Below are 25,443 nucleotides of genomic sequence, written 5' to 3' on the forward strand. Positions count from 1 at the left end.
CAGCTAACTTTTAGAACCAATTTGTAACTGTTTAATATCAGTTGGCTAATATTTTTTTTGTAAGTATTGTTTGGATACATAAAACTTTTCTGATAGAAGCCGCGTTACGCATATGCCTGTGGTGCCCTTCAAACCGAAACTGTTTTCACCTATTATGGCTTCCAAGCTATGGCTATTTAAAAAAAATTTGTGGCCACTCCAAGCCCAAATTCAGTTTTTTAGCAAGTTTTCTGCCCTGTCCGTGTACTCTCAGGTTGCGCTTTCAATGCTTTTTTGCCCTCAAAAGTCAAGTCCTTTTTAGTCCGTTTTTTTCTTCGTCAAGGTGAGGTCTTTGAATGCAACTCTTACATTGAAACAGCGCCTGGTCGATGCCCCAATCGATCTGGTCAATTTAACATCTTTGAGTAACTTTGAACTAAAAATTTAGCTTATTTGGAACACAAGCGCGAATATTATCGATAATAGCCAGAATCTGTGTTGGGAGACAGTTTCTTTCTACTTAAGTTTCCATGGTAAAGTTTCCAATATAAAATAAAAGGCTCACCCGTTTAAAGGACTAACTTCCCGCTATCGCTGGTCTATATTAATTTTGTGCGGTGCTTTGGTTTTACCTGCTACATGGAAATTGAACGCTAATGGCTCTGTCAGAAACTGCACTTTGTTCTGATATGTTATTAGTCCTGGGACCTGCCACTTTTCATCAGAGTTGATACTCTGGGAAGCTGTGATGGCTGAAAGAAATGGGGGCGTAGGAGAAAAGTGGTTCTTATTAGCTGGAAAAGAGTCAGCGAAAAGGTAAAAAATTAACACAAGTGAAGAGTGTCCGATGAAGCCTTTGTAAATTGAATCACTTGTTAATAGCTTCCTTTGTGATTTTTTCAATGTTGTAAAGAAACTGTCAAGTGCATTCATAGATAGGGAAGCTACACATTTTTGTGTAGGAGTATGAAAAGGGCTTATTTTAGACTCCACACTAATGGGTTTATCTAAAACAAAGAAATGAGAACTCAAATCCCAAAAATGCAGGCAGTGCAAAGATAAATAAAAATAGCTTTGGTCTTTTTCAGTCTTTCGCAAAAACAAGAACGCCTACGTTTACTTTCCGCAAATCAACAAGGATTAAAACAAGAATAAGCCTTTACCAACTGCATGATGAAATGAAATTTAATAATGCCTGAAAAATCGATTCCGGGTCGTTAAGTTCGGCTAAGCTCACCAGAAAACCCTTGTACACAAATCGAACTTTTAATTGAATCAATTAAGTGGCAACGGACGGAGAATTCCGTCGGCGGCTCTTGGCCTCGGCTTTTGGGGAAATTTGATGCGTTGCATTTTTAACAAGGGGCGAGCCGAGTAATTAAGACTGATAAGTACAGGGGCGGAAACTTTGAAGCGCTTATCAATTATTTCCACTCGGTGAAAATGCCACGAGTTGCCATGACCCCAAGTCCTTGCCCGAAAAACTATATAATTTAAGCAATATTCGGACTCTTAATTTATGCAGCAGCAAGTTTCCATTTCTCAAAAAGGGAATTAATAGGGAGCTTGTCGTTCATCAGAAGACAGTTTGGTTTGAGTTGAACCCAAGTATTTTTACATTGGGGTCTATTTTTAAGAATCTATTGCTAAAATATGCAAACGGTAAGCAAACGTACAATAAATCAAAAATCCAAATACTGGAGGCAGTCCTTTGGGCGGAATTCACATACACAGAGACTGGCCCGTAAAAGTAATAATACTCGCAGCCCCCAACTCAAAGAGCATTCGGCTCTACAAATTTATGACTCCGGGCAATCAAATCAAAAAATAATTTCGGACCTGCTATAAAATTACCATTTCTGTTCATAACCCGAAAAACCAGAGGCCAGGCCCCCAAAGCTCTTAAAGTGCACTTCTGGGTTTTTATTAAAGCCAACAATTTTGCAACGAGTTTCGAGTGTAGTGGTGTGAATGGAAAGGCTCTTTTAAGTTTCAAGAACTTTACTCTTTGACTTTTATTGAAGGGATTTTATTATTAAAATTCAATGTAACAGACTTATAGAGTTATTTAATGTTGATTTAAAATGTAAAATATTCAGAGACGGATATGACAGCTTTTTAGATCGATATGAATTCCATTTTCTCTTCATTATAAATGCTGGCTAATCCAATTAAACTATTAACACTCAAGCCACGATAATTTGTTTAATGAGCACATGAACTGGTTAATCCGTTAATTAAAAATTTATTATTGTACTCCAACAGGCAAAGTGGTAAGATTTTTGTTCAATACTAGGTACTACTAGGGAATATTACTTAAGTACTTATGTAATTACATAAATACTAGAAGTCAACAATCCTTTAACGTCAGGCTCGACCTTGATTTCAATAAATAAAACTTATCAAGCACATAAAGATACAACTTTTTTTTTCCTGTTGCTTAGCACAAGTATATTTTTGAACACGTGCAGAAGCCATTTATTTTTATTTTATTCTACATAAACACAAAACCTAACATCAGCAGACCTTGCTCATTTGCGGACTAAAGAGTCGCAAAAGTTTACAGACTGTTTACTTATCCACTTATAACCTGCGTAAAGTCACGATCATCGTTATCATAACCACCGCCTCCTCCGTACGATGTGCCTACGTTGCGTCCACCTCCATTACTGTATCCAGGTCCGAAGTTGCCTGTGTAGACTGGACGCCCACCACCGCCGCCTCCTCGTCCACCGCCACCTCCACGTGGGACGCCTCCTCCGTAATAGTTGCCACCCCCGCCTCCACCGTTGACTCCTGTGTAGACTCCAGGACCCTGGCCTCCAGGCGGATTACCTGTAAGTAGCATTTGAATTAGAGTGTTATGCGGTCACTAGATGGCGGGAAATTTTTCCTTAATGATGTTGGATGAATAGGGGAGATGGATGACTATTTCACCCCTAAATATATAGTAATTAAAAGTGTTTTAGTTACTCCTATAGACGGACAAACTAAAAGCGGATGTAGGAAGCAAATATTGAACTTTTCTCTCGATTTTAGTTAAGTCAATATTGAGTCAGCAGAGATGGCCTGCGGCAAGACCTGTCTTTGCCATGCATTGTTTGAAATTTCTAAAAATCATCCCTGCAGGTCCTCAAAGTCCACTGAGTTCCCCTCTACTTACAATCGTAGCATCCGCCACCTATGTAAACAGCCGCCTCGGCCAGCGCCAGGGCGGAGAGGGCGAGAATCGCAAATGTCGCGTAGTGTCTCATGTCGATGATGAACTCGAACTGGTCTGGACCAGGTACAACGCGGTATAGTCACTTATATACGATGCACTCACCGATCCCCCATTCTATGTCGATCCGAACCTTATCTCTGAAGAGAACTTTTTGCAGTATAGACTAGCCGCTACGTAAGTATCATCTGGGCAGGGAAATGCCCACAAAAACAATTATAATCTCGCCGAGATTAGGTCATTGCGGTTGATAGATGCTCTTCATTAAGGTGGTTTAAAATGGAGCGAACTTTAATCTGGTTCTTATTAAAAATCCAAAATAATCTATGCATTTAATAATTATAATTTTGGGGATAACAACACTGTTATACAAAATGAAATAGTTCTTAAAAGTGTATATGCTATGAGTAATACTAGTTTACAGCTGCAATAATTTTTATTTGTTGTTCATTTGTGGCATACTTAAAAATTGTCAAAAAAACATGTCATTATTTTTGGAGAAGTTTAGCTTTGTTTTGTCTCGTAAAGCCATTTTTTAACTGTCAATCGCTGCCATACGTTTTACGTTCTAGCTCACGACTTCGGGGGTCTGGAACCCGTTTTCTCCGACAGATGGATCGATTGGAAGCTTCTCTGGAATCGCACTTGCCATTCATGTTCAAAACATCTTGGCAATAATTGCAAACTGCGTTTTTTGGGCGTGACTATCATAAATTGTTTCTTGGACAAGTTCAAGGAAATCAATTACGCCGAAGCTGCCACGGGAAAAGCCCTTGTGTAGACAGTGTTAGTGGGGGAAATCTTCCGAATACAAAACAAAATCAATACTATTTTTATTTTTGCGAATTGAAAGCAGCGCGCTGCCCAGAGCGCTCAGACTTATGCAAATTGATTTGATTGGCATCGATCTATAAGCCGGCCTATATAAACGGCGTGAGAGTCTGGCTTGGTCAGTATATTATATTCAATATGCAGTGCCTGACGTGTGTGCTTTTTTCTATGGCCCTAATTCCGGCTCTGATTAGCGGTAAGCGGTTCAATCACTTTATTTTCACTGCCCCTGACTGACAGTTTCTATGAATGCAGGCCTTCCGAATCCGAATCCAAATCCCCAACCCAGTACCGTGGTGGTCAATGGAGTGTGTCTGACTTGTAAGTTGAGTCTGTAGTTATGCCGAATGTTATTTAATTTAAACGAAAACAGGTCCCAATCCTCACGGAGACCCAGTCTACTTGGATGGCCAGGAGTACCGCAGCTTCTCTTCGCCAAATAGTAATGGAAACGTCGTCATATCACGAGGAGGAGGCGAAGGATATGGCGGGGGACGTGGCACCATCTACCGTCGTGGGGGAAACACCATTGTCAATGGGCGGTGTGAGCATTGCAATGTGGATATTTGAGTATAATGCCGCCATATTAAAGTCTGAGAAGCCTGTTTTATAAACTCAACACTCCCTTTTCCTTCCTTGATCAATCAAACTTATGTATGTATGTGAATATATTTGATATATTCTTGGCCAGATGTGCGACATCAATTCATTTAGCTAAAAGCATTGACAATCGCTTACCCCGCCCCCTGTTCAAATTGGATGCAATGATTGTGATGGTTTTGAGTGCAGAAAGCATCAGTCGTTGGGGAATCCTTGGAAAAAGGAACGTTTTACATTGGGGATAGGCAGTACACTGGCAAAAATGAAAATACTACTATTTAGTAAAAGTGAGTTAAAATTTCCAACCAAGAAACTGTTTCCAAAAATCCAAAAGAACGTGTGCTTCTTGTTTAGCAGGAAGAGATGTATGTGGAGACCATAAAACATTATGCCAATATTTCAAATGTCGTTAAAGCTGTCTGTTTTCCAACATTGACTTCCTCCCCCGCCATTCCCTGTAATTGCGCATTAAAGTGACAACAAAAGCGTCACATTTTGAAAAACATTCCATTGATGCGAGCAAAATTCAATCTGTCTAAATTGAAAAAAACGGAGGCTGGAAAATACAGACATTTCCGTTACAGATGCGGCCAATTGAGTAAACAGCACTTATTTCGTGGAACGCTCGGTTTTGTGTCACAGGTCATAGGTCTTCCGCCGTATACACCGTTCGAGCATGTTTTCTTGTGAAAGTCAACAGTGTGTAAGCATCGATGCAATATACGCGAATCGATATGCATTACGTTCGGGTTTTTAATGCACTTTCTACCCAGACAAGCAAGCTTAAGTTGCGCGTGCAACATGGCGTATGCGTAATGGCTGCAAAAGCCTAAATATTTACGTTCGCGTAGTAAACAATGAAAGCACAGATTGTAAGCCACGCTCCACAGTTTCAAAAAAAAAAAACTTTTCCCTCCTTACTTTCCAAGCTACTTGCCACACTTTTAAGCTGGCTGCTCAAAATATTCTCTAAAATTAGATTTATATTTCTGGCATCTAAAGAAAATTCAATTTGTTAAAACGAATTTAAGAGTTGGAATTCTGCGCCAGAGTTCGAGCAGGAAAAGCTGAAGGATTTAAATTTCAAGAGCCAAAATCATAGAAAATGATGAGCCGCTCAAGCACCTCTGTAATCACAGTAAAAGTTAATCTGAAAAATGCATTTAAATCGTAAATTTTATTACGGAACACACAATTTTTCGCCCTCCTCACCTCAAACCCAAATGGACCAGAATATTTGCCTAGCAACCAAGGTCCTTGTGTCGGGATTGGAATCTGCTGGAAAATAGATTTATGTCGACGTATATTTGATTTCAGGTCAATTTCTGTTCTTTTGTGCCTAATTTGTGCGGAATTAGGAGAGATTTTTGGGTGCCCAGGTGAAAGGTGGGTCGACAACAATAGTTGCCTTTCTTTGCTGGATTTTCAAATAAATTTCAACTTTTGCAGACTTTTCTTTCCATTTTGTTGGGCTCAAGTGCTTCACCGAAAAGCCAACATTGATTCAGCTTTGTGTGTGTGATTCTGTGTATTGGGTTGAGTTGGGCTAAGAGCCTTTGGTAATGCTATCACGTGCTGCCTGAAATCATACAGCTGCCACTGGTTGAGCTTTATTTGAAGGGCTCTCCCGGCCTCAGAGCAAATTTACATAGCATGTTTAAATTATTATTTCTCGGTCAGGACTACCCCTCGATTTTATTTTCCTTTGGATTTTTTGTTTGTCCTCGCTGGCGCCAGGAGACATTAATAAATAAATTTAATTCAAATTACCAGCATGCCATTATCGAGTAGATTACTCAGGACGTTTTCCCTGGATTTAAACACGGGGCTTGGTGGTTTTTTTGGGATCCATTGAATTGTACGGCACATATTTGTGGCCTTTGGCATCGGTTTTCAGTGAGTTTGTGTAATTAAGTGTTTCAGTGTAATTAAATGGGAAAATCAAAGCTCGGTATTCCAGGCAACCCAAACCAATATTCGAGAATTCCTTGAATTACAGTATTGCTTTTAAATCTCTTGAGAGCTGGAGCCGAGACCCCTAAGGGGCGGGGAAAGAAATACAATATATTAAAAATAAATTTTATTACAGATTCCTGAATTTTGCACATTTCTATTTTCTATTTGTATGACGTAAATGATTCCATTGTGTTTCTTTGATTATCATGCCTCAGGCTTTAATAGAAATAGAAAAACTTTAAACTTGACTTTCTGTTTCCATATTGAGTGGCATTTAATTTGTCACAGATAATAGTACGTTCAAAAATGGCCTCCAGTAAGTTTAAAAATGGCAAAACCTTAAGATGACATCAACAGTAATCCGCAACTAAAGTCCTGCGGCGAACAAAGAAAAACTTCCAGCAACAAAAAACGAAAGAAAACCCCTGGCGACAGGTAATTTTTTTCAGAAACTTTCAAGACGAACTTTGTTGCTTTCAAGTTCTTTTAAAAATATTTATGCACACAACAGGTTGAGGCCTTTTAAAGAAGGCCAATGACTTTGTTGCCTTCCCCCAAAAGTGCAGAAGAATAAATTAATTGCGCTTTATGCAACAAAGAAAAGAAATAATAAACCAATTTTTGCACAAAAGAATCTATTCAAGCAAACTGAATTAAAAATGTTCGCTTCTTAACTGTTTTTGATTCTTTAAATTAATTCCGAGTCTACTCCTTATTCCTTACTGCCAATTAACATTTCAACAAGCGGCCGGAGAATCAACAAATTAAGGGGTAAATATTTACATTACATACATTACCACTGGCTTCTCTTTGGGTTTCTTACTGACAGCTGTTCGAGCTTTAAAATCCAGAATTGTAACAGGCCCAAGGAACCTTTATATATAGTCGGACAATTTGGCAGACAGAGCCGGCATTGAATCCTTGTCATTTCATCCATCTTCATTATATTCTCACTCGAGTTCCACAAACTCGTATTTTGTGGGGAAAATGCACTCCCCTTTGTGGAGTAGCGAGCATGCATAGTTTTCCCATTTTCATTTCCATTTTCAGCTAGCCATGTTGCCTAAATGTATGCAACCATTTCTGACTTTGACCTTTGCGGTGTCAAAACTTGGCGTGGTTGGGAACATTTTCAGCTGTTGCTTTTCTTTTGGCAACCGGAATTGCCTTCAATTTGTCCATTTCTCGGTTGAATACAGTTGGAAGCTGCAGCTGATGCTGCTCGTATTCGTTTTGGCCCAGCTATTGCTTCTGCCTCTGGTTTCCCAATAATGTAAGTGGACACGCTGGCGTATACGCAATTCTCTAATGAAAAGCGCTTTGTGGCATGCCATTTGTGGATGGCTTTTAAATTAGAAGCGAGTTATGATGCATTGTTTCGGCGACATCCGACATTTGGAACATTAATTCATACAACTTCAAATGAATAATAATAATAAAATTCTTTAATTACAGGTAATTGGCCGTGTCTTTTCTTTAAGTGTCTTTGTCTTCGTTATGAGCTTTTCGGCTTTCTAGATGTGCATATTAAATATGTTCGAGTTGATGGGATTTATTAATTAATAGGCTTACTTGCCAGCACTGCTGATTATTATGCCCAGTTCTTTAATCCAATTATGAAGACAGTCGGGGCCAAAATAATCTTCAATGAAAGGCGGTTGCCATATGGACAGGACTCTTGACTTGAAAATTAATCTCGGACAATATAAAATTCGAGCTACTCCATACCAAAATATTATTTAACTACAACCAGATGGACTTAAAGCCGACTGTAAGGCCTTCATGCAACAAATTGTACCGGCACACATCCAATAAATATCCTCTTTCCGCCGAGGATTACTCCCTGAATGCGGTTTCTTTTTGGAAATGGTGGTTCGAATGCTTGCCAAACGCTGTCAATGCGCTTAAATGTCACTTTCTATGGCCCCTCACTCGGGTCACCTGTAAATCTAACTATAACCTCCGTCTGCACGTGGTTTGCTTTATGTGCTCTGTATTTTTTGTGTGGGCGACCATGAAAGCGAATTGCTTTTGACAGGTGCTTTCCTTTTTCGAGGTCTGAGTGGGGTCAACAATAAAGTATTTTTATATTTAGCTAATTATGTTATTTAATAATGCAACTGATTGGAATTGAATGCATGATGAGGTGGGTATGAAAAAACAAGCAAGGTAATTAAAATGCCACCAAGAGCTTCCTATAATTAAATTCTTAAATAATAAATGGTGAAAGTCCAGAGGTGGTAACTTCAAAGTGAGGTAATTGGTTTTTTTTTATGACATGCATTACGGTATATTTTTAAAGGTTTTAATTTTAAAGTATCAATTTAAATTTATGGTGAAACTGGGAAATAATTGCCATAAAAATGTTGGATTTAATAAATAAACTAGAATATAAACTTAAAGGCATAGGTCTTTAATTGAACCGCTCTGAAAGCTATGAGGACTTAAAGGCATCAGGGACACCCTCTTGGCCAATCGTATAATTGCGCTGGTTGTGAAACACGATGGAAGCAAAGGGAATTCCCTCCGCATCGAAGGGATCCTAGGCACTCCATACACTTCTAGGTCTTGGGGTTAACTGCAGCCATGTGGGACATAAAAGTGCCCGGGCACCATCAGATATATGACTCGGCCCATGAGTTTTATGTTGTCCCCGACCCGCAGCCACTTTGTTTATGGCCAAGAAGTCGGCCCGGCAATTCTGATATATTAAAAACTTTTTACAACAATAAAACAAGCAGACTTTCAGTGCTGTTTGCATATGTTTATTGGGTCTCCCCGCAGCATAATTCAATATATTTAACATAGAGAGCTGTGCTTGAAGGACATCCGGCCCAGGCAGCTATTACGACGGCCTCCTGGTGTGATATTAATAGCATTAGTATAATAGAAAATGACATGTCCCCTGCCTGCTTTCCTTTTTTTCCACGGCCGGTGCCAGTTCCCATTCCTGAGGACTTCCTGTCGTCGTTAGTGATGTTTGCCTGTTGCCGCCACGTGACGGCGCCTGAATATCAAAGTCAGATTTGCGAGAAATCAGGTGGAATCCGCGCAGGTTGTCTAATATAATTCCCCAGCTAGTAATTGCAGCACTTCAAAGTAAAACTTTAGAGTCAGGTTTTTTTCAGCAAACAGGAAGGAAATCAAGCTGTGTTTTCCCGCGAAAACTAATTACAATTCTCGCCGAGAGCAGCTGAAGCTTAAAGCCTGTCATCCCACTGGCAGTTATTAAATACGACAATGGTTTGCAGTAATTGCATTCTTTGGGGCAATAAGAAACATAATTTATGCAATCACTTTGTCAGCGGCAATAGCACCCACGGCATGTGCATGTGTGGGTATATAAATGGATTCATTAAATTTTCACATCGAAATGAAAAGGAAACCTTTAACAGGATTTTATTTCAATGTTGTGTCAATTAACCCAATAAATTAAGCTGGTAGAATACAGCACGGAGGCTGAGATATGAATAAAATATTGAAGCTTTGAACTCGATTTCTGCGATAATATTTTGATTATTTCAGTGAATGATTAAATTTCTCAAATGATCATTTACATTAAAATATATTAATTCTCCTTGGGTTAAAAGTGGCGGTTAATAAATAACTCTTTAATCAAGCGTATTTAACCCAAAAATTCTCCAGACAACGCAGACAGGCCCAACAGTTTTACAAAATCACCACAGAAGCACCCTCAAGAAGCGCGAAAACACGCATACTTACTCACTTTTTGGCAGCCTTAATGTCAAGCATACTTTTCTGCGCTGAGCCGGTACGTAAGTTGTTGCTATGTTGTTGTTGTCCTGGAGCCAGGAGCTTGGAGCCGGCAGGTAACATTCCGGATAAATACAGAAGGGGCCGAAATAATAAAGCTGCAAATAAAACAATTCAATTCATTAAGACCCGACCAATTAGAATATATTCAGTGCTATTTCATTGACCTCAGTTGTACTTAGCATGGGGAAAGGAATATAGTCTGGATAGTCAGACGCCATAAAGATAATTGGCAAATCGACGGATGATAGCCACGAAAAGTTAAAGCCTCTTTATGGACTGGAGCACCTACTTTAAGTTCAGACATTATTGCAGATACTTTACGGATGGTGAACATCTGAATATGTCAGTTGCGGGCTTATGTGAAGGTTGAATGGGCATCGAACACCGCAACTATATAGATGAAGGCCCCGTTGTGCATATTAATTACTTCTGCACACATACTTATGCCATTACCATAGGTCGTGGGTAAGTTTGTTTTGTGCAAGTTCCAGCGTATATTTGGTGTTAAGCATATTCAAGACAAGTTCAAGTTCTGGCAGATTCCACTCAGCGGGCAAACTCCGTGAATGATATGCCCAACATTCTGACAGGTCGCTGCCTTTTTGATGGGCAACCCAGATGCGTCATTGCTGAGAGTAATGGATCAAAAACTGTAATCTGGGTTGGTTTTTTTCGGTTTTTATGAATTATACAAAAAACTTCTGACAAGGATAAAGAAAACCTTTAGATAGTAGTGATTTGACAAAATTATTATTAATTACTAAGTACAACATTAAAAGATTTATTTTTAAATGTTATGATAAAGTCTCTTCCAAATGTCTTTCACTCTTTTAGATCTCTGTGATATTTTAAAATGCTTTTGAGCTGTATTGCATAAAATAAACGTTTGAAATTAATTTAAGAACGATAGTAAAGGGGCGCCAAAATATCGAATGCAATTTATCGAGTATAATTTAGCTTTTATCTGATAATCTTACCACTCGCCCTTGGAAAAGCTATGACTTTAGAAAAAGCTTTTTAGTGTGCTTGAAAATGTGTGGTTGATGCGAAACTCGAAGCTTTTCCTATTATAGGACAATTAGAAATTGTTCATATTCTATATCTTTTCATGTTAAGTCTAGGTATGTCAGACATGTATCTTTGGGTCTAAAAACTTGTTCAGAATATATAAAACAAGAACTACTCATTCATTAGCACTATTCATGTTATGGTTTACTTTTCATAATTATACAAATTACCATACAACTTTTATTTAAAGCTGCATCAAAGTTAGTTAATAGTTGTTAAAAATTAAAACAAAATTTATGAATAGAATTGTTTCAAAATCGGAGCTAATAAAAGCCTTCACATATGTGCATTCTTATAGGCCTAAGCTTGACCATGAGCTGTTGTGGTTGCCCTTCCCACAAACCAGCCAGGACTCAGGACGTGACCCGTGTTGAGCTAATAGAGTTGGTGGGTTTTTCCGCGAGTTCGCGCTTTTGTGTGACACGACAAAGAACCGGGGATAACGAGGTGCTGGGCCCCGAGTCTCGAATCCTGAGCCCTGAATCCTGAATCCTGGGCCAGGTTTCGAATGAGCCTGCAGCTCTGCGGACGGCAAATGCATTTGCCCATTGGTCGCGGCCGCCTTTGATTTGATTAATTGATGCATTAAGCTCATTTACGCATAATTAATGCCACTTCAATGTTTGTTTGAAATATTTTTTGCCCGCTGCCGTTTTTTATTTTATGCGAAAATGATTTTTTCATGCTGCAATGTGAAATGCAGCATAATCAGGAATGCCAGTCGTGCGACAAATCAGCAACAACAGAAAAACTGATTTTCGAGCCTCAGGGCAGAGGATGGCAGGAAGGGAAAAGGATAGGAAGGACGACGGCGACGGCGATGGCGATGGCGATGGCGAGGGGAATGGGAAAACTGAGAAAAGAAAGAGGAAGAAGCGGAAGTACAAATTCAACATCTTGGCATGTTTGTCTGTTGACTGTCAGTGAAAAATGTGTGTGTGTTGGCTGTGAGTCTGGGTATGAGTATGTTCATAGGTGTGAGGCACAGTGATGGCTATTCAGCAGTAGAAACTATAATATCATTATAATAGCTTTTTATCCCTCATTTTATCATAACTCTCCATAGGGAAAAGGACTAGTCAGTAGAGAGGGTATCTAATAGAAGACTTTTTCTTCAATGTAACATATTATTCATACTACTCTTAAGCCAGTTTTGGCATCACTTCCAGCTGTGGCAGATATACAATGTCCTCTATCTGTTTGCAGATATAGATAAGATGTCGCCCATTCCTACTGTGTGCATATGCTGCATATATGGCTTCGGCTTTGGCTATATCTGAGGTACCTGAAAGCATGGCAGTTGCAGCTACGTGACTCCTAAAAAAGACGATTTCTTGAAATTTTCAGCTGCGTGGAAGAAAGCAAAAAAGATTTTGTCAGCGGTGACAAAATAGTAATGGCCCATGGTAATGCGAAAACTTTTCCATTTCTGGCCTAATTTGGGTCATTTCCTTAAAGTCGGAAGATTTTTAGCCATGTCTTGGAGCGAAAGCAATTACATAGATAAGATCGGCTCATTTCAGAGGCTCTAAGTCTGTTTGCCAAGTGCTGAGAATTTCGCTTTTCACACTTGTGATAAACATCGGCCACTGTCACTTGCATTATGAATTTTGCATTTTGCATGTTGAGGCCTTCGTGCATTCGGGTTTCGCTTTCCTTTTGCCCAGTGACACAGATTGATGCTGGTCGCTGATTAATTTCAATTTCGCCCCGTAATTCCAGCCCCCAGTGGCACATCCTGGCTAAAATATTCCAGCCCCATCGGCTGGAAGTTGTCCCAAAGGCTGCCGGCAGAAATCAGGAAGTGCAAGGTGCCAGGCCAGTCATTGAACTCCCTGCCGGTCTGCACCTGGTAACCGCCGGTGAAATTAAAATTAGTTTTATAGAAAATTTTAGCTGAATTCAATCTGCTACACCTGCAAAATAATAAATAATTTTGTTAAAGGGACTGTATATCGTAGCTATATCAGTCACATTATACAAAGTCCATGTGGCATTAAAGAAAATCTTTTATTCTTAAACCCGAATTAGTCCTTCCCTGAAAATTATTGTAGCCTTTAGAATTAACGAGGTGCACCATTTGTATTCTTTTGGTACTTATCTATTAAAAATGCGCGTCGATGAAGAAATCGAGATGAAACCGACATTCGGTTGGAATTATCTGTTTAGAGCTGTTCAAAAATGTAATCTTGAGGTATATAAAATGATGAAGGGAAGATGTGTCTTCCATGGGGATGACTGTAGACATTTTGATTTTTCTTCGAGGGTCCTTCTCAAAGAAAAAAAATGGTTGGAAATAAACCATTTGAGTCATCCGGAAGATGGCAAATTCTACCCAAACTCAGGAGGTTCAATTTCCACCCACGCAGATGAGCAACATTGTAGTGAATCATTTCCGCAACGTAAGAATGAATATTCGTAGAATTTGCATGGCGTTGATTTTGGAACGCATTCGGCGCTTAAGTCACTCCTATGCTCACCTAACAGTAATTATGTTAAGCTATCTAGTTTCCATTATATTTTCAAATAAAAATTAAATACTTACATAAAGAAACCATGTTTGAACGAACGGAGTATGAAAAACTTATCAAAAAGAACAACACAGCCCAGGAAAGCATGTTTGTGGCTGAAAATATTTTTCTTTGCAGGGTCTTATATAGTGAACGCAAGTGAATCTAAAACGATTCGATACAGAATCGAAAATTATGGAGCTTATATAAGGTATAGCTGAAGCTAAACGCGAAGCTAATTATTGGTTGGGAATTACGTAATTAAAAAATTGACTCGAAGTCTATTATGTGATGAAGAGAACTATTGAGAAAGATCTTGGACTTGGCTCAGTCAAAAACTCCAAAATATTTGTGTCGCTTCAGGTTGTTCCTTGTCAGGAATATGGTTTCCACCTAACGGGAAAGGCCTCGCATTAAGCACGGATCTCAGTTCCTCACAGCTGTAATATTCTACTAATATTAGTAAACTAATTCAAAACGTCCCAAATAATAGTTTGTTATATCATTTATTATCTAAATCATCAGGTTCAAAGGCCACCCACGCAGATGAGCAACATTGTAGTGAATCGGTTGGATCATTTCCGCAACGTAAGAATGAATATTTGTTGAATTTGCATGGCTTTGATTTTGGAACGCAATGGGCCAACCAGTCTCTCCTATGCTCACCTAACAGTAATTATGTTCAGCTATGTAGTTTACATTACATTTTCAAATAAAAATTAAATACTTACATAAAGGAACTATGCTTGAACGAACGGAGTATGAAAAACTTATCAAAAAGAACAACACAGCCCAGGAATGCATGTTTGTGGGTGGAAATATTTTTCTTTGCAGGGTCTTATATAGTCAGCGCAAGTGAATCTAAAATGATTCGATACAGAATCGAAAATTATGGAGCTTATATAAGCTATAGCTGAAGCTAAACGCGAAGCTAATTATTGGTGGGAATTACGCAATTAAAAAATATCGAGAAAGACCTGAGTCAAAAACTCCGAAATATTTGGGTCGCTTCAGGTTGTTCCTTGTCAGGAATAATCTAATCCCAGTTTCTCAAAGCTCGAATATTCTCAGTAAAAGTAAACAAATTCAAAACGTCGAAAACAATGACATTATTTTTATTCTTTATATATATTCTTACATTATTTATTTTGGAAAAATTTGTGAGGGCTAATTGTGCAGCTACAGTTTTTACAATACCCACTATAACCATTCGGGGTAGAGTTCTCTTTCTACTTCAGAAAATGAGCAATATTGAAAATCGTTGTTGTCGCATTTAAAATTTGTCTCGGAAACAACATTTTAGATCCTCGCTTTCGCATTTATACCAAGACGGCATGACTGTTCCATTGCAAGGACTTGACTCTGGAATGCACTCGCCAACTGTATCGAATTGCAACTCATTACCTAACATAAATGGTGTTGCACTATTTGGTTAACATAATATTCTAAAATAAGTTACTTACAAGGAGACATTACAAGTGAACATGCAGTGTATGAATAACTGATCAAAGCGAACAATACAGCCCAGGAATGCATGTTTGTGACTGGAAATATTTTTCTTTGAAGGGGGTTATATAGTCTACGCAAGTGAATCTTGTTTTATAATGATTGCCTCGATACAGAATCGGAAAATAATAAAGTTTGGATAAGCCATAACTGAAGCTAAACGCGAAGCTAATTATCGGTTGAGAATAACATAGTTTAAAATTAAAATTAATTATGTGACGAAAGGGAAAATGCTTTTCGGTGAAAAAAAAATAACAAATAAGAAAAAATACAATTTAAGCCATCGAGAAAGATGGCGATGTCTTTGACTTTGTGCAGCCAAAAACTTTGGCGTCTGTCGAAAGTTTTATGACAAATTTTTGTGATTATGCAGAAGCTCTAAGCCCAAGCCCCAGAGCCCAGGAAATTTCCTATGCATTTGTTTGCCGGGAATGCAAATTAGATTTTAAATAGTTTTCGGTTTGGCGGCAAAGACTTCTGGTGGCAGGGTGGGGGGTCATCGGAGATCAAAAGCCTAATGCCATTTCAATTTGTCTAATTAAAGCTCAGGATACTGACAGCTGGAGTCCAATGGGTTTTTCAATTTCAACCCTTAAATGCGTACGGTTTGACTTTCGCCCACACTCTTAAAATAACTGCCCAGCCTCCCGGCGACCACAAAAGCAACTAATTAAGAAATTAAAATAAAAAAATGGTCAAAAAAAGGCAGAGCAAAAAACGGGCGAATGCACTTTGTATGCAAATTTTGTAAAAAATTTAACACAACACAAGAGCCAGTCGTAGAGTGCAGCGGTGAAAAGTGCAACTCTTGCACAACTGCCCCTTAACCCTGGCCGCCCGTACCCCGACTGCTCCTTGCAGCCTCAACTTTAACCCTTCAACACTCTGAAGCCCCCCACTCGGCCCAGCCCCCCGACAGACTGCAGTTACAAAACGATGACAATGACAAAAAATTGCATGGCTACAGGAATACCTTAAAGGTCTTCGAAAAAGGGTATGCCTGCCGCCGTCGAAGGGTTGAGATAGGGTCCTGCGAATCAGGAATTCGGGGATTGGGGTTTTTATGGAGGGGGCCCAACAAAGGGCCATCATGGATACCTGCTCAGTCGTGCTTCCTCCAGCCAGCCCCCCTTTCCACCATTAAAACGAAAACGACAAATTGCGAAAAATCCGCAGCCTCGTTTTTGGTTTTTGCCCCAAACTGTGTTTTGTTTCCAAGCTTGTTTTTTTCGAATGCAATGCAACGGAAATGTGAATGCACCGTAAAGTGAAGTGAAAAATGCACTTGAATTTTCCTATTTTTCTCTAACTGTTTAATCTGCTCCTCTTTTTTCATTTTCGCTCTCAGTTTTTTTTTATTGTAATTTTCGAAGGCCAAAAAACGAGTGGCAAAAAAAAGTGGAAATTAAAATGAGCGCGGCAGAACAAGGAACAAACGCAGGCATCATAATTTTCCACCGTCTCTCTAAGCGGTCCCTACCAGCGGGAGGGGCGGCACTGGGCAAGGGGCGTGGCATGTGTATGTACAACAACAAGAACCATTGCAGAAGGACAAACAACAATGTAAGCGCCCACGTACCAACGCCAGTGCTAAAAAGGTGCACTCAGAGGCTCTGGTTTGGCGGGGAGGTGGACCGAGGGAGCCTGTGGGGTCTGAGGGGATCTGAGGGGGCGACTTGTTAGCGTGCTGCTTGTTCATCAACAATGCACCGTTGTCGCCGTTCTTCTTCATCTTCTTGCCTGGGAGGATTCCATTTTGCCAAGTGCGAGCCAGGGGGGGAAACACACGGGTTCGGGTGCCAAAAGCCAGACCAGATTCACAGATTCTCAGATTAAAGCCGGGCCAAATTCAGGGCTAAGAAACTGCAGCCAGCATATGGGCAGGTCCTCACATTTCCCTACCCGAAGGTGACTCGATAAATCGAATATCTGTTTCCTATATCAAGATATAGGATATATCCTAGTTAGTTGCTGTCATCTTCCTTTCTCAGGATTCTTTCTATACTATAAGTAACGCATAAGTACTTTTAAAGTAGGGACTAAAACAAGCAACTACTGAAAAGTGTTTCTAATCCATTATCTGATATCCAAGACCCACCTGGATTTAATTAATTTTCAGGGTATTCCTCGATTCGCCTCATTGTAGCATACTTTATTTTTTATATACTCACTCACTCTGGCTGTCCCTCTTCCGCTGCCACTGGTGTTGCCAAAAAAAGAAGAGTAAAAATTAAAAGAATTTTTGTTAAAAGCGCTTCAAGTGGGTACTACGATGTCGTTGTCGTTGCTTCTCCAGGATATTCCATCCATCCATCCACCTGCGCGACTGTGTGTGTGTCTCTAGTGGGCATATGTGTGTGTGCGCCGCTTGACTCGAAACACCTCCTCTGCATATGTGTGTGTGTGTGTGTATGGGGTGGGTCCTGGATGGGTAGGTGAGTGGGTGGGGAGTCCTCACCTGAAATACGGGTGCAGTGACACGACGACAGCTCCAACAGCTCCGACAGCTCCGACAGCTTCGCGCTTTTGGCTTTGACGTTTGCTGCTTGATTTTCAGCTGTAGCTGTAGCTTTTAATTTTTATTTTAATTTTAATTTTTTGTCCGTTTTTTATTTATGCGAATAATTTTGTGGGTGACTGTGGGCGTGTGTGGATGCCTGAAGAGGCATGATGATTTGTGGGTCTGTCTGTGACAGGCCTTTTTGATTTGAGGTGCCATCGGCGAATTCTGAAGCACGGAAGCTTCGTTTTTTGGGAGCTGCCATCTGAACATGACCTTTGAAAGTCCATTATTTGATTAATCAATTCCGCAATTACCAATAACATTTATTTTATATTGTAATTTGTATGAAAACCTTATTAAATTGAAACAAAAAACAGGATATATCCCTGGTTCATGCTCGACTTCAAGGATCGTAAGAGTCATTCCACATCCCAGCTCTATTTGCCCAAAAGGATTTTTTGTGATTTTATTTTGATTTTAATTTTGTTGTGGCTTGTACTTGGCTTTTACGTATATGCCCCCGCCTCCACGAGCACTTTCGCTGGCATTTGCCTTTGGGCCACTGCGATGCCACGGTGCTTTGGTTTCGGAGCTACCTGGCTTAGCATTTTAGCGATGCATAATTAATCTGCGAGGGGTGCCAGGCGCTTCCCTTTCACTCGCCTCGCGCCTCACGCCACTTGCCACTTCAATAAAATATCTTTTATTTTATTTTTAGTGCAGCTTTTTACTGGTGAAAAAATGTTTTTCATGTATCTGATGATGCCACGTTTTGTGGAGTTCTGGTGCATGGGCTGGGAATGCTCGGGACTGGGGCTGGTCCATGTAAAAGCGCAAAAATGTGACGGGCACGCTCGAGTGCGGCACTCGCCCCCTTTTCGTCCTTTTGGGCCAAAAAAAGAAGCAACAAAAAGCCCCCCCTCACAGCCATGTTGTGTATTGTTTGTCAAACAACTTGAGAGCCGAAAGCTGGTTTCTGGTGTTCTTACCTGAGGGAAATACCTCGCCGTGCCTCTTTCAATGGGGGTAATGACTTATGGACTCCCCCGGATATCTGCCCCGGATAGCTACCGAAGTTTATCGCGGATTTTCGCTAGCATCTTAGGAACGGCAAGGGTTAGCGTACAACGTCTAAGGATAAGCCATGCATGAGCGCCTTGGCCATTGTTGCGTGGCCTTTTTAATTGGCCAGCCGGATGTCGGGTTAATGTTGCTGCAACAATCTCTCCTTTTTTCGCACATTTAATTATTCGGCAAGGCAACAAAACAAAGGCTAACGCATTACATTTTTAATTTGAGAGCGGAAGGAAGGCTGGCCCGAAAAAACTGCTTAATTTTCAGGAGTGTTTGCCTAGATTATTTCATTAAATTGACCAGACCAGACCAGAGACGGTCAAAGGACAAAGGCGCCCGGTTGAGGACAATGCCAAAAAGTGAGGGCAAACAAAAGTGTTGGGCAAAAAGTTCGGCCCAGACTCCCAGGACTCCTTCAGAGTCCTGCCATAAAGCGTGGCTGGCCAGCTCCTTGGCCAGGCCAAGGACTCTGTTCCAAAAAGGGGGTGGAACGTGCACTTAATTAAAGATAAGAATTAACTGCTGATTAGTAGTTCTTCTTTACACTTGACACTGTGTAGTCCTGCCACTAGTCTTAGTCCAAGTCCGAGTCTGAGTCTGAGTCCTAGTCCGGGCACGTCTTCGTCCTGGCGTTCTGCCATCCTACCACTCTGCCAGTCTAACGAGTTTTTGTTTTTCTTTCGCATTTGTTTTTCATTCCCCAAAAAGTTTGTCTAACGCCCCGCAGCTCAGGCCTTCCCAGGACCTAATGTACCCAACATGATTTATGCACCCACGCCGACAGGACATTCGAAGAATGCGTTGCATTTCCCGCCCCCACATGAGTTAGTTGATGTAGCAAAGTGTAGGCCTTCGTTCGATATCCTTACTTGAGGTGGCTGTCCTAATTAGGATTGAAGTAAATTATAGATTATGATTTGTTCAACTTTGTACTTCATAAACCTTTTTGTGGCTACTCTTATCGTTAATCTATATCTTAATCTTTAAATATTTTGTACAATTGTTTCAAAAGAGTATTGAAAAAGAGGCTATTATTTTATCCCCTTTATTTTGTATAATTTAATGCGCCTACGTGTTAATCACGGCAATTAATGTATGCCTCCGCCTCGACTTCCCCCAGCTACCACCCCTTCCAGCAATTGTCCTGCGAACTGCGAACACATCGTTTAACCAGAGACAGATACGCAGATACAGATACAGACTGCGGACCGAGTTGGAGATACAGATGCAGACCCATAAATATCTGGCACTTGCCAGGCACGTTCGCCTCGGAGAAAAACTTTGGTTGGCACTTGGCTTAAATGCCTCATTTTCCAGTCATTAAATTCCTTGGCCGCCCGCTGACCAATTTCGATGGCCATAAAGTCTTGTAAAAATCTTGGTAGTGGCACAATATGTTCGAGGCAGCTTATTATTGACTCTGTGTCTCGTTTTTGGACAAGTCCTGAAATATGTTGACAATGGCGCCAGCAACAAAGGCTAACTAAAAACACCAACGCCCTCCCCAAAAGCTGCGGGTTTTTTCCAAATGGTCTCAAATTTTCAACCCCTCAAAGCATTTGATTTTTAGGTTATTATTATATCCTCGCAGAGGGTGTTTTAACTTCCTCTAAAATTGTAAAAAACTATAATGTTTATAAACATATTCTTAAATAACTTACACGCATCCGACGTGGCAGTTCTTATAAGAAACTACTGTGTCTATCCTATATCTGATATCTGGAAAGGGTATGTGGGATTCGATACCTCCCGAATTTATTTTTCCTTTCTTGTTTTGCTTTTGTCTTCTTTTTTTTAGCATCAGCAAAAGTCTCATAGTTTTTTCAACATCCTGGAGCGCCAAAGGAGATAGGGATGGATGGGGACGAAATCGACAAATCAAAGCGTTACAAAGCCGAAATGTGTGGAAAAGTTGCAGTGCAGCAGCATTTGACAATTTATTATATGCTTTTGATTGGGGGAATGTGTCTAATGTTGTTCTTTTTGTTTTTTTTCGAGTTGCTAGCACTGCGGAAATGTTAAATATTTGTTATTGCAGTCTAATGTTTCCGCTTTTCGCAAAGACACAGGGCAGAGTATTTTTTGGAAAAGCCATTCGAAATGGCTAGTACCTATTGGTTAGGTCAATAAAAGGATATCCTGGTACCCATAGGATAGTAAAATAAGTCCATAAATATTTCAAGTTTATACGGTATTTCAATATTTATAAACCAAACCAGTACCATAACCACTTTCTCTAAGATTTATTTAAAATATGTTTTCCAATATTTATGAAATGGAAAATCTTTTAAATTAAATGCAAAAACCTATATGCCTCTGGCATGCCTCATCCAATATAAAAAAACATTTTCTGGCAATGAAAACTATTAGCTCCAGTCATAAATCTTGCAATCCACCCCGAGAGATGTCCTTTTTGAGAGCCCGTGCCAGGATACCCCTAACCGCAGTTGGGAACCGACCGCAAGAACCGAGCTCCATTTGGCTGCGCAGACACAGAGACACTGGCGGGGAAGGGGAAGAGCGAGGGGAAGAGATAGCGATAGCGGAGGCGACACAGTCTGTGGCAAAGTCAGGGCCAGACGTGGCACAATTATGACAATTTCTGATGCATAACGCTGCATCCATAGAGCTCTTAATGCAATAAACAAGCGACTGCAGCGTCATTAACACTGACAGGTTGGGCGATTTTGGGGAGACAAAGGGGTGCCAGGGCGATGCCAGGGGGTGTCACGGGTGCAAAGATTCCGAGGAGACGAAGGCCTGGCTTTTGTCGTGCACTAATTGTTCTGGCCTGGCCAAAATGTGCAGCGCATGCACAACATGCCGTGCAACACATTGCAACGCTCCAATTCAGGTGTGTGTCAGTTGGCCGATGTCGCCACAAAACACTTTGCCGGCAATTGTCAGCCGGCAGTTTGCCGCTCTCAGTGTTGCCAAATGTAGTCTTAACCAGCTTTATCATTTAAATGGCTAAAAGTTAGAGCTAAAAAATATGTATACTTGATGTCAAAGAAATCAATAGCGTTGCATTACTGATAAGGTTGTTCGTTGTATAAATTTGGTTTCTGAAATTATAAAAAATTATGAAATATTAATTACTATAATAATAAAATAAAATAAACCTTATGATATTGGCAATGAAATGGCCAAAAAGACATCCCAGCTCTCAGGTGTTGCCAGTTGGCTGGGCGTTGTTCAGGTGCTCGGTATTCAGAAGTCAGTAGTCACTAGTTGGTAGTTGTAGCCAAACTCACTTAGCAGCTGACAATGACAGCCCCTGCTCCCCGTCACCGCTTCAGCAGCCAGGCCCAGACCCCCCACTCTCCCCTGTATCATCACTCTAGTATTTCTGGCGTTAATAGCCGGCTGCCAGCCAAGTGTCTGGCAAAGGCTTTGCCCAGTTGCCTAAGCGACATTGTCACTTGCGGTTGGGCCCTGCTATCCTCCGACCGCCAGAGTCCTGTGCCCCACACAGGTCCTTCGCCTTCTCCGTTTGTGGCTTCCGCTGCCGTCGTCGGTGCTGGCATCGGTTTATGGCAGCTTAAACAGCCACCTCGGAGCTGACGGTTAGAGTGATAAACAAGAGCGCGCCTCTCGCACAAATCAATTAACAATTAAATTGCCAACTGAAAACGCGCCGAAAATGTCTCTCGGAAATGTGGCCAGTCATCAGGACCTACAGCACACACAGCATCCTCTACTTGGAGTCATTGGGGTGAACAATGCGTAGGTTTGGTAACAAAAATAGTTTATCATTTAGGTTAAAAGATAGTCTTCCTGTGAACCAACATCCCCACACAATTTGCCAGAAGAGTTCCTTCTGATTCCTGTTTGATTACAAGACTCCAGGGTAAGGTGTCTGTAATAAGCAGCCATTAAAGCAACTTAACAGGCAGCTACCCCAGGCACTTAGCCAAGGCTAATGTGGGACAAAGGCTAGAAAGGAGTCGGGAGTGGAATGGAAGTTGGAACGGCAATCAACTCAGACCGCGACCTTCTCTTGCAGTCAAACGCATCGCATGCATTACTATCCCCACCACTTTCAACCGAACCACTATTACCCGAGCCATTACCACCAGGCCCAGCTGGCTGAGTATGCGCACTTGGGGCCAATGGGCCAGATGGGGCACCGACCGGCATTGGTGGCGGCGGCCAGCAACAACAACGGAGCCTACGCTCCAACGTCGACTGGCAGCGCACACTCCGGCTATGGGTAAGCATACAGAGGGAGAAATAAGAAAAGACTGCAAGCTACCAGGTGGGATATTTAAACCTTCTCCTTAAGCAAGACCCTGAATACAAAGTTTTGAAAATGACTAATTGATAAATAATAAAATAGACATGGAGAGAACTCCCAGCAGCTTTCTCCATCAGTGTCTTAAAAGTTAAAGTCAAACCTGAAGCCGAAACCAAAACCGACACCAAAAAGGGAAAACCTTAATGCAACTTTGAAATTCCAATAGCATCGAGCCTTCCGTGGAGTACGAGCTGCAGCCGGAGTCGCAGTCGTATCCGAGTGCAGGCAGTGGGCCCGCATATCCGCCCCACCACCACTCACCGCCGCATCATGCTCCTCCGCCACCGCCCATGACCACGAAATCCTCGAAGAAGTCAAAGAAATCGGGTGCCGCTGTGATGAACGCACTGACGCTGCTCTCGTTCTTCTTCTTTGTGAACATGCTCCAGAACTGCCTGAAGGATCACACGGCGGACATGAATCCCACCGTAATGGTGCTCACGGCCAGCGGCAGTCGCAATCGCTTCAACAAATTAGCCGAGATGAACTCACGCGAACAGACCTCCACCATGGCCACGGCTGAGTCAGTGGCGGAGTCGGTGGCAGAGCCATCTTGGCAGCTGCAGCCGGCCGTGGTGGCGGCACCCGCGTCCAGCTTGCCGGCCCAGCCCCTTGCCACTCCCGCTGTGGTGCTGCAATCGCCGTACAGTGGCGGATCAACGGTGAGTAACCAGCACATTCTCGAAGCACTACACAAAACAAAATAGGTTGCACACAGAAAAATGGCACAGTTTATTTTTAATCTAGTATGAAGTATTATGGTTTAATAAGCATTGTATAAGTAATTATTCTTAATACTCCATTCTCTTGACACTTATTGCTTCTAATTTTAATATGTTTTATTGTTTCTGCAGCACCAGCACAATCCCAAGCCAAATCCCCACGATTATCGGCCCCACATTGAGGACGATGATTATAATTATGGGCAACGCAGGCCACCTCCGCCGCCCCACACCGCCGCCGATACGTATCCGTACCCTAATCGCACTCACGTGGACCACTCCTCGCGGCCGGACTTTGAATCGGACTCCAGACCCGGGTCTGATTACTATCAGCACCACTATTACCCGGACGGGAACGAGTCGCCCCGTTACGGCTACGGGTACGGGTACGGATCGGGAAGGCGGGGGCAGCAGCATCCTTGGTCTTACGGCTCGCATGCTGGCAGGCAGCGCTACTCATCCGCACCGTGGTCTTCAGCTTCGTTGGGCGCTCAGTCGGGCGTGAGCTCTTACTTGGATAATGCCCAGCGCCGGCAAGGTGGCGATGATGACCGGAGCTATGGGGATGTGGGGGCGGATGGGGATGATGACGATGGTCAGCAGTCGCGACGCCGTGATGCTTTCTATACCCGCACACGCATTAATTGAATGCAAGAGTCCCGCGCACATTTCTAAACCAGTGGGGGAGGAAATTGGTAACATTAACCCATTCGGAGCGAGTGGGGTTGGTCTGACCATTTCACCAGCCGGGTTTAAGTCTTTAATCTCTGAGATGGATTTATTTAGAGTAGGTTCATTTGTAGCAAGACCCTAGTCAACATTTTATTAAAACACCTAAAGTATCTACTTTTTATTATTAATATTTAATTTAGAAAAATTTAAATGCAAATTCTCTGATCAATCGCACTCTCCCCAGTATAGAAATATTTTTAACCTCTACTAAATAGTAAGTAAAACTCTAGAAATTAGATAGGTACTATACATATATTACATATTTAAGCATTGAAATAAAAAAATTTAGGGTTAATATAGCTTAGCTCACATGCATTTATAATTAAAAGCAAACAACGAGTAGAACAGCTGACAAAAAATGAATGGAAAATCGTGGTTTGCTTGTGGCAGCCCCCCCCTCCAAGCTTGTGGAGCTAAACAGCAGCAGCACGCTACCAGAACAAGTTGGAATCGTAATGAAAATAAATGCTAATTTGTTGCACAACAAATTAAAAGTGCCCCCAGTTTCTGGGAGCTCTTGGCTAAGACTTTATTTTATTGCCTGGCCCGGAAACTAAGTTGCACTCTGCCGGGAGACTGCTCTCTAATACAAATCTGTTGCATCCTACCTTGGCATAGCTGGGCTTATTTATTTATGGGATTTTCTCCATTCCTCCCAGACAATAATC

The 25,443-nt window shown here is 41.3% G+C and overlaps 3 protein-coding genes and 1 long non-coding RNA gene across 4 annotated transcripts; 2 read left to right on the plus strand and 2 right to left on the minus strand.

Annotated features, from left to right (window-relative positions):
- Window positions 1-2,433: 2,433 nt before the first annotated feature.
- LOC6499738 (glycine-rich cell wall structural protein 1.0) lies at window positions 2,434-3,323 on the minus strand. The gene is made up of 2 exons (XM_001953991.4): window positions 3,143-3,323; window positions 2,434-2,814 (listed from the first exon to the last, which is right to left on the minus strand). Exons 1-2 carry the CDS (start codon window positions 3,231-3,233, stop codon window positions 2,555-2,557), a joined length of 351 nt encoding a protein of 116 aa, XP_001954027.1. The 5' UTR covers window positions 3,234-3,323; the 3' UTR covers window positions 2,434-2,554.
- A 331-nt stretch (window positions 3,324-3,654) lies between these two features.
- LOC6500847 lies at window positions 3,655-4,649 on the plus strand. The gene is made up of 3 exons (XM_001953992.4): window positions 3,655-4,226; window positions 4,286-4,351; window positions 4,404-4,649. The coding sequence occupies exons 1-3, from the start codon at window positions 4,169-4,171 to the stop codon at window positions 4,598-4,600; spliced, it is 321 nt and encodes a 106-aa protein (XP_001954028.2). The 5' UTR covers window positions 3,655-4,168; the 3' UTR covers window positions 4,601-4,649.
- Window positions 4,650-13,422: 8,773 nt separating this feature from the next.
- Window positions 13,423-15,545, minus strand: LOC26513807. Its single transcript, XR_001409023.3, has 4 exons — window positions 15,405-15,545; window positions 14,673-15,345; window positions 13,977-14,607; window positions 13,423-13,911 (listed from the first exon to the last, which is right to left on the minus strand). It is a non-coding gene; the product is annotated as an uncharacterized LOC26513807 (long non-coding RNA).
- Window positions 15,546-22,667: 7,122 nt separating this feature from the next.
- On the plus strand, window positions 22,668-25,162 carry LOC6500848. Its single transcript, XM_044718370.1, has 4 exons — window positions 22,668-22,750; window positions 22,953-23,237; window positions 23,488-23,983; window positions 24,176-25,162. Exons 1-4 carry the CDS (start codon window positions 22,668-22,670, stop codon window positions 24,689-24,691), a joined length of 1,380 nt encoding a protein of 459 aa, XP_044574305.1. The 3' UTR covers window positions 24,692-25,162.
- Window positions 25,163-25,443: the final 281 nt, after the last annotated feature.

Source organism: Drosophila ananassae, chromosome 2L (genome assembly GCF_017639315.1).
Source record: "Drosophila ananassae strain 14024-0371.13 chromosome 2L, ASM1763931v2, whole genome shotgun sequence".
NCBI lineage: Eukaryota > Metazoa > Arthropoda > Insecta > Diptera > Drosophilidae > Drosophila > Drosophila ananassae.

Bases quoted from the DNA above. Each gene is read 5' to 3' on its own strand.
- LOC6500847 (XM_001953992.4), top strand. From the start codon at position 4,169: ATGCAGTGCCTGACGTGTGTGCTTTTTTCTATGGCCCTAATTCCGGCT. The intron at 4,227-4,285 runs GTAAGCGGTTCA...CTATGAATGCAG, and splicing joins AATTCCGGCTCTGATTAGCG to GCCTTCCGAATCCGAATCCA. The intron at 4,352-4,403 runs GTAAGTTGAGTC...AAACGAAAACAG, and splicing joins CAATGGAGTGTGTCTGACTT to GTCCCAATCCTCACGGAGAC.
- LOC6499738 (XM_001953991.4), bottom strand. From the start codon at position 3,233: ATGAGACACTACGCGACATTTGCGATTCTCGCCCTCTCCGCCCTGGCG. The intron at 2,815-3,142 runs GTAAGTAGAGGG...TGCTACTTACAG, and splicing joins AGGTGGCGGATGCTACGATT to GTAATCCGCCTGGAGGCCAG.
- LOC6500848 (XM_044718370.1), top strand. From the start codon at position 22,668: ATGTCTCTCGGAAATGTGGCCAGTCATCAGGACCTACAGCACACACAG. The intron at 22,751-22,952 runs GTAGGTTTGGTA...AGGCTAATGTGG, and splicing joins GTCATTGGGGTGAACAATGC to GACAAAGGCTAGAAAGGAGT. The intron at 23,984-24,175 runs GTGAGTAACCAG...TTGTTTCTGCAG, and splicing joins CGTACAGTGGCGGATCAACG to CACCAGCACAATCCCAAGCC.